The sequence below is a fragment of the Canis lupus genome, chromosome 35, assembly GCF_048164855.1.
Source record: "Canis lupus baileyi chromosome 35, mCanLup2.hap1, whole genome shotgun sequence".
NCBI lineage: Eukaryota > Metazoa > Chordata > Mammalia > Carnivora > Canidae > Canis > Canis lupus.
The window spans coordinates 17,088,746-17,102,520 of NC_132872.1; the positions used below are offsets into that span (position 1 = coordinate 17,088,746).

Consider the following 13,775-nt stretch of genomic DNA (forward strand, 5'->3'; position numbering starts at 1 on the left):
TCAGGTCAGGATCCCAGGAGTTCTGGGATTGAGCAGCATCGGGCTCCCTGCTTCTCCCTCTCCCTCTACCCCTCCCCCAACTTGTGCGCAACATGTGCATGCTCTCTCTCTCTCAAATAAATAAAATCTTCAAAAAACCCCCCATATTCATTGGAAGTTAAGCAATGAGTTAGAAGGAAGAGTTTATCTGATGACTGAAAATAGAATCTTATCTGTGGCCCAAACTAAGTTAAATCAACCTTGACCCAGAGTAATGATAGGAATTTCCACACTCTTGGCTTCTAGTCTTGCCCCATCATGGTCCATTCCTTACACAGTGATCCCAAGAGTATTTGTTTTCTTTTTTATTTTTTTTTAAAGATTTTATTTATTTATTAATGAGAGATACGGAGAGAGAGGCAGAGACACAGGCAGAGAGAGCAGAGAGAGAGAAGCAGGCTCCATGCAGGGAGCCTGATGTGGGACTCGATCTTGGGTCTCCAGGATCGCACCCTGGACCGAAGGCAGGCCCCAAACCACTGAGCCACCCAGGCGTCCCTTTGTTTTCTTTTAATATAAATCACATTATATCCTTCCCTTGCTTAAAAGCAGTAGTGGTTTTTCATTACTTTGGGATACAATTTATACTCCCCAGTAATGCTTGTAGTTTCTAGCCTTATTTGGCAAGAAATCTTTGTCCACCTCTTTGACCATTTCTCATGTCATTCTCTCCCTTGGCTTATAGCACACCAGCCATGCCTGCTAGCCATTCATTTAAAGCTCATCTCAGATGTGACCTTATGAAAGAGGCCTTTCCTGATCATTCTGTCTGAGGGCCCACTCCTATTAATTCTCTAGCACAGCACCCTGGTTTTATTTCTTCACTTAATACTCTCAGAAGTGATCTTGTTTGTTTCTTTTAATCTGTTTCTCCTACTGTGACATAAAGTTGTGGGCAGAGGTCATGTCAGTGTTCTATACCTGTGCCCAGAACTCTGAACACCATATATGGGAGTCTGTGAGGTGTGCTTGAAAACCACAGAATATGGTCTCTGGCAGCCTTGGATTGTTATCCTTATGGTGGCATTCATCGGCTGTTTCACCTTGGGCAGCCTTTCATATACTCTTTGAACTTAAGTTTCTTCATAACATGCAGATCATCATAATAATATCTATTATGTAAGTTTGTTATAAATATTAAATAGGTGGTGCATGTAAAGGATATGATATAGTTCCTAGCATATATACTAAACAATAAATGGTAGCTAATGTTGTTATCATGGATACCCTCACTTAATGACCAACCCCTTATAAGAACATGTGATAGAACGTCTAGTTGGCTTCAGACAAGCAGAGTGTCTGGTAGCCTTTACACACCACATGCCAGGTGCCGCTGAACCATAGCATGTCTGCACACAGATTGACACAGGTCTTTGAGACACTTCTAGAGTGTGTATTCAGGTAGGCCCCCTGGGAGAGCCATTTCTACCTTTCCCTGTTTCCCTAGAAGCATTCTTGTTTCTGGAGGTATGTATATTTTGAAGTTTAGACGATTCTTCTCTAGAATTCCAGAATGCCCTGGAGAGATCTGGAGGATGACTCGAAGAGTCTGAAACAAGTGGCTCTTCTTCCCCAGGGAGTGTCAGGCCAGAAGTCATTCTACCCTGCTCAGTCTTACATGGAGCTGGATAAGGGCCAAATTCATGGAAAATAACTAGTGGTACAAATGATTATAACATTTTTGATTTATTGGTACTTAGCAAGTGGCATGTATTGTGTTCAGGGTTTCACAAACAGATGATCTTATTTAATAGGTTTGTTTTTATCATCAACTCTGTAATGTAGGTATTAGTGGTTCCCTTTTAGAGATGAGGAAATTAAGACTACAGAGTTTCACTCTGTTTGCCTAAGGTCATGTGGCTAGATCTGTCTGACCTCCTTCAATGTATTACAGTTAAGATCTTGGTCAGAGGTCATGGAGTCCAACAAGGATCCTTGTCACTGGGCTAACCCAAGAGGTATGGATTTGTCCTAATGTCCTAAGATATGCTGTGATATCCTGACAGCTGGACCTATGGCCAGTGTCAATGACAATTTCTAACCACCTAAATGTCTTTGTGAATTATAGAGGAGGCTTCAGATATCATTTACTTTGGAACATCCAAGAAACGTTCATCAACCTTGAAGTTTATTGGGCAATATGGTAATGGTCTCAAAAGGTGAGAATTTTTTTCCTTTAAGGCATGTATTATTGGGAGCAGTATTTACTTAGACACAAACTTACACAGAATGATCTAGATTTGTAAAGGTTAATAATATAAACTTCAAAGTCCTACTTGTTTTGGGATTTCCATACCTATAACTGGCTTGGATCTTTGTAACATTTGTAAATTTAATTCTCAAATAGGTGATGAATCGTCTTCCAAGTATTGAAGCAGAAGCCCTGTACTTCCGAGCTTCCTTGAATCTCTGTGTTCTCTTTTTTCTCAGAGCATATGTTAGTGTAGGTGTAATATGTGTTCACAGCTTATTTTATTAGTCTGCCTCAGTGTAAGGTGAGGACAAGGGTATATTATCACTTATGTGTCACCTGCTGCAGACAGATGATTGTTCTTTTCTTGATTTCTGGATAGCACCTTATTTTTGGCAGTCTTGTCTCAAGCAAGAGTGGAGAGCTGGATTGGTTCAAATCCATCTGCTCTACTTTGAGGGAAAAAGAAACCATTTATACCCTTTCGGTGATGGGTCAGCAAAACAGTGGAGTTACTTCTATCAAAGAACAATTCATCACAGTGATGAATCCACCTATTTCTTTATAGTATTTGAGATGTAAACCAGCATGTTCTCAATTTTTAATATAGTGGATCCATGAGGATCGGGAAGGACTTTATTCTTTTCACAAAGAAGGAAGAAACGATGACCTGTGTGTTTTTTTCTCAGACATTCTGTGAAACAGAAGGTCTTAGTGAGGTAAGAGTTGAGATTTTCCTTTGGTTTCCATGGTAACGGTCTTGTTTTCATTTATCATCTCAGGAGGTGAATCTACAACAGTTCTTTTCTGATTATGATCGAGAAATTTAGAAATGTATTTGGGAAATGGAGAGAGGGTGGCTGGACGCTTTGGGTTCATTAGAGGCCTGTCCTGTTGACCATTCTTGAGTGGGTTTTAACTCGTAAGCAGTTTTCAGAATGTTTTCATTATCCATGTGCCCAAATCTCCCAGAATAAGAGGCTCCCTTTGGCACAGTGAGCTTTTTGGAAGGAGCCTGCAAAATACTTCTGCCATTTGTGCCATAAATGGATTATCATTTTAAGAATAAATATTGGAAAAAAATAAAGATGAAATCAGAGAGGGAAACAAACTATAAGAGACTCTTAATCATAAGCAACAAACCGAGGGTTGCTGGAAGGGAGGAGGGTGGAAGGATGGGGTAACTGGGCGATGGGCATTAAGGAGGGCACGTGATATAACAACCACTGGGTGTTATATAAGATTGATGAATTATTGACTTCTCCCCCTGAAACCAGTAATACATTATATATTATTTAATTTAATTTAGGTAAAATTTAAAAATTAAAAAAATAATGAAAATAAATATTGGATTAAAAGGGTAGGAATACAAAATCTAAAGAAACTGAGTGCAAAATAGAGTAAAAATTGTAACTCCAGTGACCATAATTTCAACTCCATTTGATGACCTAGCTGTACTTTATTAATTAGCAGTATCTGAGTTTTACTATTCAGAATGTCCGTGTAATTCAATACAGCGAATGCAGGTAAACAAACTACCCAGCATGGTTAGATCCTGTGGCAGGGAGAAAACCAGTGAAAGATCATCTGACCATCAAAGTAGTCACAAAATATAGGCAAATGCATGTGAATTGGATTCATAACAAAATGAGGATGTTTATAAACAATTCTGTCCAGTGAGTATGCACTTCTGCTGTTACAGAATTGTCAAAAGCAATGGGATAAATGGAGGGATTAGAGAGCCTTGATTGGTCAATGAGGGTTTTATGGAGAGAGTTCCCTTCGCAGTGGAAAGGCTGGTATGTGGAGAGAAGTGGCGTGCAGCAACTCTCACACTTGGACAGGAGTATAGGATTTGGAAGGACAGTGGAGATGTGAAGTTGTTCCGCAGGGGTGCAGCATGCCCACTGGCAGCAATGGAGGGGGGCCTGGTAAGGAACAATCTGTAGGCAATAGGGAGTAGCTGAATGGGAGACTGCTATAAGGAAAAGCAATGCTTTAAGTATTTATGTTGCCATTTATGTATGTAAAGGCATGGAAAATTGGGCCAGAGCTGAGGTTATAGCATTCCTAAAATGGGCCATTCCCTTTTTTTTTTTTTTTTTAAACTAAAACCGGCAACCCCTTCCTATTTCCACTTCTACTCAGGCAGTCTCTTTCAACAATTTTAGCTGATTATTTTTCAGTATTTTTCCGTGTGTCTCTATATAACATACTGGTATTACTGCTTCTTGATTTGATGTATTATATGATAACTGCTCATTATAAAGGGATTTATATATATTATTTCCTGTGTTCATATCACACATACACACTTTTCCTATTCTCCACCCTCAACATATCTGCATTATCATTTTATTTCTTCTAATTTTCAGTATTTATAAGTCTGTATAAACACTATTCACAACTATATCATGTCATAAACTGGTTTTCCCTTTTTCTGCACAATGTTTTCTTTTCCTTGGAATTATTAGTTGTATGCTTGGTGTTCTATGTACCTACCACTGTCACTAAATATTGGCTGGGTTTTCTGTCTTTGTCACTATGTTAACCCCAGTCTCCAGCTGTGCTCGGCTGAGCCCCATCTTCCTGAAGACTCTGCTCTGGAGTCTTCTCCTGTGTTGCTTCTCGCTCTTGCTTTCCATGGCTAGTGTTCCATTGTCCTCCCAGGATCTGCCCTTGTTAACAATCCTCTGTTAGCTTTCTTAGTAAAGGTGCATGAGAGGTCAAGTATTTTGAGACTTCATGTGCTTGAAAATATTTTTAACCTACCTGAGCACTCAGTGATAGTTTGGGTTGGTGTTATTTGTAGGTTGGAGTGAATTTTCCCTCAGGAATTTGAAGCCATTGCTTCATCATTTTCTTATTTCTAGCATTGTCATTGAGAAGTCTAAAGCCATTTTAATTTCTGAGTCCTGTGTGTGACATATTCTCCCCCCGCCCCCTGCTTCTATTTTTTTAAAGTCAGAGAGGGCAGCCCTGGTGGCTCACCAGTTTAGTGCCGCCTTCAGCCCAGGATGCGATCCTGAGACCCGGGATCGAGTCCCACGTCGGGCTCCCTGCATGGAGCCTGCTTCTCCCTCTGCCTGTGTCTCTGCCTCTCTCTCTCTTTCATGAATAAATAAATAAAATCTTAAAAAAAAAAATAAAGTCAGTAGAGTCATCTTTGTCTCCAAAGTTCTGATTTAAGTATTTTGCTTCTGGGTAGCTCTATTCACATCTATTGTGCTGGTTGCATATTGGACACCTTCAATCTGGAAATACCTGTCCTTCAATTAGGAGATGTTTTTCTGTAATCTTTAATAATTTTCTTCCTTTCATATTTGCAACTTCTGTTCTTAGCGCTTGGACATCTGGAACTAGTTTTTTAATTTTCTTATCTTTTCCCTTCTATTTTCTGTTCTTTATATTTTTGTTTTGTTCTCTGGGAGATTTTCTAACATCTATCTTCCAACCTTTTCATGTATTTTTTTTCTATAGTCCTATTTTTCATTTCCAAGAAGTGTTTTTAAATTCTCTCAATATTCTTTTTAAAAGACATATAGTTCTGTTTCATGGATACAATATTTCCTTTTAGCACTCTAAAGATATTAACAATGATTGACTTTTCTTTTCCCCTGAAATTTTCATCTTCCTCCTATGGTTTTTGTTTCAAATGATTTGCTTTGCTTGTGCCTATTTATTTGGTCTATATTTATCATATTAGAGGCTTTTCTCAGATAGCTATCAATCCTGACTACTTTAAGGAGTATTCCAATAAAATTTGGATTGAAAGCTCTGCGAGAGTAGGATTGGGGTTGGAGGCTTGGCAGCTGTGAGCATCACAGTAGTGAGCTCTAGCTGTGCTGTATTATTGGGAAACCCTCAAGGTAATTTTATGTCTTTCCTTTGGGGCTAGTCTGATATCTCAGGGAAGACTCCTACAGTCTTCTGCCTGAAGGCTTGGCTAAGAGCTTTCTGGGACCCAAATGAGAGAAGAGATCTGGGTTCTCGGCATCCAGTGTGTACGCTTTTCATCCCTCTGATCTCAGTAATGTCCCCCTAATAACTGTGCCTGACATATCCTCTAATCTAGAAAGGCTTTGTTCCATTCTTTCTAGAAAATAAGCATCCAGTCTCTGTGAAGATAGGGGCACTAGTGCCAGATGGGCTCCGGATGCTACTTCCAGTTCTCTTCTCCCTTGATCCCACCTCCTGAGTTAACTCATGCCATCAGTCTCTGAGCCTTTTATTCTGAATTGTAAACTGGCTGGTTTTCTCTTCCAACATTGGCCTCAGATTGATTTTCCTGGATATGCTTTCATGGACTGTTCAACTTCTAGAGTGCTGGTACCACCTAGCACTCCTCTACCATCCTTCCCATATTTCAATAGGAGCTGAAGTAGGTTCCATCTGTCCCCACATCATACAATGGAGCATTTCTGAATAAAACTCTAAGAATACATAATTGTTATGTGTCTCTTTCTTATAAAACTAAAGTAAATAAGAATAAACTTAAACTCTTAACTTTGTGTTTTGTAATTTTGGCTAGATGAAGAATGGACTGAATTAGGATCAGACAAAAGGATGATGGTATTTATTTGTGTATTTCATAGTAAACTGATGTGTTTTCTTTTTTATATAGGTTGTGGTTCCAATACCTTCATGGTTAACAAGAACCAGAGAATCTGTCACAGATGATCCTCAAAACTTCTCAATAGAATTGTCTATAATTTTTAAGTACTCTCCATTTAGAAATGAAGCTGAACTGATGCAGCAGTTTGATGTGATCTATGGGAAATGTGGTAAGATCATCAAAACTCTGAAGTTTTGTTGAAAGTATTTGTCTTTAATGTCTTTCAAAAGATACTTTACATATGCTTTTATATTTTTTCTATTTATAATACCATGCGGGATCTCACATGGGGGCAGTCATTCATTTTATCCGTATGAATTCTGTCTTAAGTGAATCCAAATATGAATAGCTCTAAGTCCCTGACACTGGGTGAATGATTTGTACTTGCATGAGCTTGGTGCAGACTGGATGCGAAGACAATGACATAGTCTGTGACCATAGGGAATCCATAGTCCCTGCACTACATAGCAAAGTTAGGAGTTGATCCCATGTGTATAAGAGAGTTAGCATTGTATAAGCCAGTGAATCCAGTTGTCTGAGGCAGAGAGTTAGCAAAAGCTTTGTGGACATTTTCCAAATTAATAGATCTTTCTGTATATTCTGTATTTCTATATTCTTTCAGCCTGTACCAGCTTTCTACTCAACATGTAGAAGGCACTGAGTCTACTAACATTTTTCAGTGTCAGTTTTTCTCCAGACTTCTACCTTTCATATCTAGAACAAGAAGAATCTTACTCTAGAGAAAACTGTGCATTTCCTTTTTGCAACTCTTTGATTTATGGAATGTTTATAGTCAAATTTTGAGAAATTTGTTTCTGACTTGGCTTGTATTACCTTCAAAATTTCTTCTCTAATTTGTGGCATTTTGTTTAACAATGATATTTTTGTCATCCTTTCCCTTTTGTGTTAGACTAAATCTAGTAGCAGTTCAGTAAATATTAATTTCATTTTTTTTAATTTTGAGAGTGTTTGTACAAGCAGTGGGGGAGGGGCAGAGGGAGAGGAAGAGAGAATCTTAAGCAGGCAGCAAATCAGCACAGAGCCCAATCTGGGGCTCGATCTCACAACCCTAAGATCATGACTTGAGCTGAAATTAAAAGTCAGGTGCTCAAATGACTGAGCCATCCAGGTGTCCCTATACGTGGTATACTTTAAGGAAAACTAATGTAATTTGTTAGTTGACTTTTAATTGTAAAATATTCATGTAAATACTAATGAAGGGTATACTATTTTTTGAATATTTTTCTAAGTGCTTTATAAAAATTAACTCATTTAATTCTCAAAATAATTTATGAGATATACTGTAAATTAGAGAAATTAGGTTCAAAGAGGTTAAGAACTTTATCTGCAGTCATTGCACTGCTAAATCAGTGGTTGATTCAGGATTTAGACACAGGCATTCTTAATCACTGTCCTGTGCTGTTCTCTCTTGTGTTTTAGTACTACCAAGAGAAGTATAGTTGGTTGTTCTTTTAATTTCTCTGACAATCCTGCTGGTATCATAATCAATTTTGTAAAGAATTTGTATTATTCTGTTAACTATGCTTTAGGGCAGGAGTCAGCAAACTGCTGCCTGCAGGATCGAATCCAGCCATACTTGTTTCTGTAGATAGAGTTTTAGTGGACTACAGTCTCACACATTCATTTATATGCACTGTGGCAGCTTTCGTGCTACAATGTTGGAGTTGAGTTGTGATTAGTTAGTTGTGACAGAGACCGTTTGGCCTGCAAAGCCTGAAATGTTTATTATCTGGCCTTTTACAGAAAAAGTTTGCCAACACCTACAATAGGGGCTAAAGCAATTCTTCATATTTGTACAAATTTTAAAAATTCATCTTTGTTCTTATGTGCATTGATTTCAGTTCCACCGACGAGAGCTTTACCTATAATGCAAATTTAGCTCAGACTCCTAACAATTTTCATAATGCAAATTATGAAAAAAGTGCCAAAGTTTAAGAATCCACATTGAGAGACTTATAATGAATAGAATTGGAATAAGCAGTATAATGTAGAAAAACTCAACACTCTTTGGCAGAGAATGGAATTTGCTGTAAGACTTATATCTTGGAACTTATCCAAGCATATTATTTACTGAAGTACGCAAGGAAATTTGGTCTAGAGTAGGCTTAATTCCGTAGATGAGATAATAGCACCATGACTAACACTTAGTGTGAAGTATCAACAAGTCAAATGTCCTTTTTTCTCTGCTAGGTACTTTGCTGGTTATTTATAACTTGAAGCTCTTGCTTAGCGGAGAACCAGAGTTGGATGTTAAGACGGACAAGGAAGATATACTGGTGGCTGGAGCCCTTGAGGAGTGAGTAGTGTCTGTGTTTGACAGGATGTCTCTCCATAATGGCAGCAAGCTGGCTTTGGAGCTCTGCATCCTGGCTCTAGGTCTGAGGCCCCTTGGCCCTGGCACTAGGGCAATTCATTTTATCTCAGTTATAGAGGAAATAGTGGGGCTAGACCACTGATTCCCAGACCTGGCTGACCCTCTGGATGACCTGGAGAGCTTCTTAAGAAGTATAGGATCTTGTCTTATCCCAGACTCTGCTGAGCTCCAGTTATCAGGACAAGGAATCAGTATTTTTCACATGTTCCCCAGGTGATTCAGAGGTAGCAGCACACTTGGGAACCACTGGAATAATGCTTGTAAGCTTCTCTAATTCTGAAACTCCTATTCTATGAATATTAAAACTGAAAAAAACCCTTCAGAGTTCATTATTCATGGCATATCATTAAAAATGAGCATCAGTATGGTACGAAGCAAAAAGAAATATGATCAACTGACAGTTCAGAATGACCCTATGAACTTCATACTTGCAGTTTACAAGTAAAAAAAAAATGACACATTCATTTTTCTTGGCTATTAGGGATCCATAGGAATGGGAGAATAAGGAGACAGAATAAGGAATGGGAGAACATGAGTAAAAAGTGTGGAGAAATAATGAAACAATGTCTAAACTTAAATTTCTCTAAAATAACTTTGTATTTGAAACTTACCAGCCTGAGCCCATGGTCTCTTAGTGTGAGAACTCTGGAGCTGGAAGGGATTGGAAGGAGTTAAATTCAATCTTATTTGATCTAAAAATCTTATAAAAATAAATTTTATTTATTTGAGAGAGATTGAGCATGAAAGCATGAGCAGGTGGAGGGGCCTGATGTGGGGCTCCATCCCAGGACGCTGAGAACATGACCTGAGCTGAAGGCAGACACTTAACTGACTGAGCCACCCAGTTACTCCCAATCTGATTCATTTTAATTAAATACTGGTATTGTCCAATGGAAATATAATGAGAGCCACAAATATGAACCATATATGAAGTCTAAATTTTCTAGTAGCCCCATTAGGAAAAGGTCAAATTAATTTTAATAATATTTTATTTAATCTGGTGTAAAGTGTAATTTTAATATGTAAAATATTAATGAGACATTTTATACTCTTTTTTATCTACTAAATCCTTGGAACCTAGTGTGTGCTTTACATAGCATGCAGCAGTTTGGACACATGTGGCCAAGTAGCTACCACATTGGACCATACAGTTTTAGATTAAGATATTGAGACCTGAGTAACTACATAAACTTGACAAAGAACCTCTTTTACTTTTGTCTTTGAGGTGAAATTTGAAGGTCCCATCCCCAGTTTGAAAATGTAACGTTTGATAACGTACTTTCAGATGATCTTTCCTACTTTTTTCTAATTTACATTTTTCTTCATTTCATTGTTATAACAGTAATTCTTAATTTACACAGAAATGAAGGTATTTTTTTTTTCCAAAAGAAAAAAAATCCAGTCTCATTACTGTTGTACAAATGCTGGGGACCCTTTTGGCAGCATTAACACGCTGATATCAGAAAGGAGGCGCAGAACTGTTACTGGCACCTCTGTCACCACCTCCCCCTCCCCTGTTGGCCCAGCCTTTCTGCCTAACAGCTGTATCCAAACCCAACATCTCATGCTATTTAAAAGCTTAGAGCCCAAGTCTTCAAACAGTTATCTGTCAGAGTGCCTTGGCATTTCAGCACCAGCATCAGGAAACACATACATTATTAGAGAAATAATTTGACAGCTAATTTCTTTGGGAAAAAGTTCTTACTGTTTCTAGATTGTTTAATCGAGTCAGAAGCTTCTTAAGCCATTTAAGCTTTAATCACAAAATGAAGAAAATGGATCAGACCCAGGATATGTATAATTTAATTTTGGAATGTTGACCACATTGGATTTCTTTTTTGTTTGTTTGGTCTTTCAGCAACATTTGTTTGTAGTTTAATCATAAGAAAACCCTTTTAAAGGCAGGGTGGGGGATTTTTATGAGGATGCATTGTCGTAAAGAGGAGACATCATTTCTCTGCCAACGGTGCCATCTATACATTTCATGGCTTCTGAGGAGTCTCACAATAGTGTCAAGGAGGGACAGCAGTATCACCTTCTGTGGGGGAATGATGTATAGTTTTCCCCTTTGAAAAGTCAGTGAGCTCTGACATTAACACCCAATTCCTCTTCATGAAGGGACTAGAAAAACGTTGACTCTTGCAGCTGAAAGAATACTCTAGTCGAAGATGGATCTTTTTCTGATTCTTCTTCCATTTATGACTTCTGATTTTTGAACTTCTAATCAAGTACAGTTATATTATCTTGGTTTCGAGAACAAGTAGTTTACAATGTAATAACTCCTTTGCCCCTTCTTTTTCTTGTGGTTATTGTGTCCCCTTAAAGTCACTGGGCATGATTCTTCATCTGTTCAAAACAAGTTTCAAACCTTGCAACTAGGCAATTTCCACCTTTGGTGTTAGATGGTGTGGTCCTGCTGATTCTGAAAATAATTTAATTTTCTACATAGAAATAGGAAAATTCAAGCTTTCCAGCTTTTTTTCTGTGTTTTTTTTCCTACCTGTTTGGTTTACTATAAAGTCAAAAGTGAAACAATATTTTAAAAAATTTTAAAGAAAATAATTTATATATCATAATTGATTATGAATTTTTTAAAAAATATTTTGTTTCCTGTAGTTTTTATTTTATTTTCAAAGATTTTATTTATTCATTCATGAGAGACACACAGAGAGAGAGAGAGGCAGAGACCCAGGCAGAGGGAGAAGCAGGCTCCATGCAGGGAGCCCAACGTGGGACTCGATCCTGGATCTCCAGGATCACGACCTGGGCTGAAGCAGTGCTAAACCTCTGAGCCACCCAGGCTGCCCTGATTATTAATTTTTGTTATTCGATTCTAATGTTTTTTAAGTGTGATTTCTCATTTTCCTTTTTTCATTTACAATTTGTTTCTGAACTTTGTTATTATGTAGTCTTGGTAAGTCTCATTTCATAATGATTTCTTACTAAGTGGTTTTATAATAGTCCATTAAATTGATTCATTCTAACTTACATAACGATTTCTATATTTTTGGATGGTAGCATTGGTCTCACTGTTTCACATTATTTATAGGTAATATTGAAATAAACATTTTCTGGCAGATGGATTTTTCTCTTCTTTTGAATTTTTTTTTTTAAGACAAATTCCCTGGAAGGGAACTACTGAGTCAAAGTGTCTGAATCTTCATACAGTTATTGTGAATATTTGAATTGCAATCCAAACCCTTTTTTTGCTTCGGGCTAAGGCTTTGGGATGAGGGTCTACAACCATCATCCAACCATCAGCGGGGCCTTGTTTCAAGATGACAGTAACCTCATGAAAATTTCATTAGGAGTGATGTTCAAGCACAGAGGCAGTAGCATTTGCTTTGGCAACATCACTGTAAAGACAACCTGTTTTCACTTAAATTAAAAAAAATTATGTAGATAGATAAGTCATCTCAGAATTTCAGAATCAGCAGAAGTCTGTATTTAACGTGTGATATATTAAATCAGAATTTGAATCTGTGAATGTGGCATGTGGAGAGTGCCAGGGAATCATACATAGTTTCAGGGTGATATGCAGAAAGTGGGCTGTATCCGCAGGGAAAGAATCTGCCATGTTAAATTTAGGCAAAGTGCCTAAAAGGGAAGGGAAGGGAAGGGAAGAAGACAACATGAAAAATAACTTTGGAAGGAATCAAAAGAAAGTTAAGACTTTGGAACAAAGTGGCAGGGGAAGGGGTGAGAATATGGAATATTAATGAAAATAATACTGAACTAATGATGGGAAACAAGATGTTTCTTCAGAGCTTAGACAATGTTTGTTAGTTTATGTTGTAATTTTTGGAACTCTGGACCATGTCCCACATCTCAAATTTTTGCAAATTTTACCCCCTCCCAAGTCCCCCCCACCCTTTGAAGTAGTCAAAACAAAATCAAGTTACTTTGTTCTTTCCTTCTCCCTGATGGCTGTTAGTAGCTTTTAGTAACAATCACACAGATGATTAAAATCAGAGTAATTTGCAGAGGTCCCCTATTGATTGAATACAGTAGGACTGAGCAAATGGAGATGACAGGTGGTAGATGGGAGGGTTTAAGATGCCTCACGTGGGGTTAGTATAAGTTGGCGTCTGCAAAATCGACAGAGCTATAATTCTCCTTCGGTATTCCTTACCCAGAGAGTCTGTGTGGACAGCAGGTATGGAATGACTCTAATTCAGATGTTTTAAATTTAATTCATAGGACTTAGAATTCTTTTTTTTTTTTTTTAAAGATTCTATGTATTTATTCATGAAAGACACAGAGAGATAGGCAGAGACATAGGCAGAGGGAGAAGCAGGCTCCCTGCAAGGAGCCTGATTTGGGGCTTGATCCTGGATCCTGGGATCACACCCTGAATTGGAGACAGATGCTCAATCACTGAGCCACTCGAGCATCCCAGGACATAGAATTCTTTATGTGGATACCAGTATAGAATTATAATTTCATAATCGAGATCTTGAAATTTCATAGAAGGTATGCCGCCAAATCCTGGATCCAAGTGTAAGTTTTACGCTCTCCTGTATCTCACTCTTCAC

General features: G+C 38.0%; 1 protein-coding gene across 3 annotated transcripts in view; it reads left to right on the plus strand.

Annotated features, from left to right (window-relative positions):
• MORC1 (MORC family CW-type zinc finger 1) overlaps positions 1 to 13,775 on the plus strand; it is a 181,382-nt gene that overhangs the window by 13,598 nt on the left and 154,009 nt on the right. For all 3 annotated transcript variants that reach the window (XR_012024102.1, XR_012024103.1, XM_072811549.1), the window contains exons 5-8: positions 2,108 to 2,198; positions 2,841 to 2,949; positions 6,855 to 7,014; positions 9,057 to 9,162. Coding sequence is in view for 1 of the 3 variants with exons in the window: in XM_072811549.1 (XP_072667650.1) it covers positions 2,108 to 2,198; positions 2,841 to 2,949; positions 6,855 to 7,014; positions 9,057 to 9,162 (466 nt within the window). In the remaining 2 variants the exon portion in view is untranslated. The remainder of the gene's footprint in view (positions 1 to 2,107; positions 2,199 to 2,840; positions 2,950 to 6,854; positions 7,015 to 9,056; positions 9,163 to 13,775) is intronic.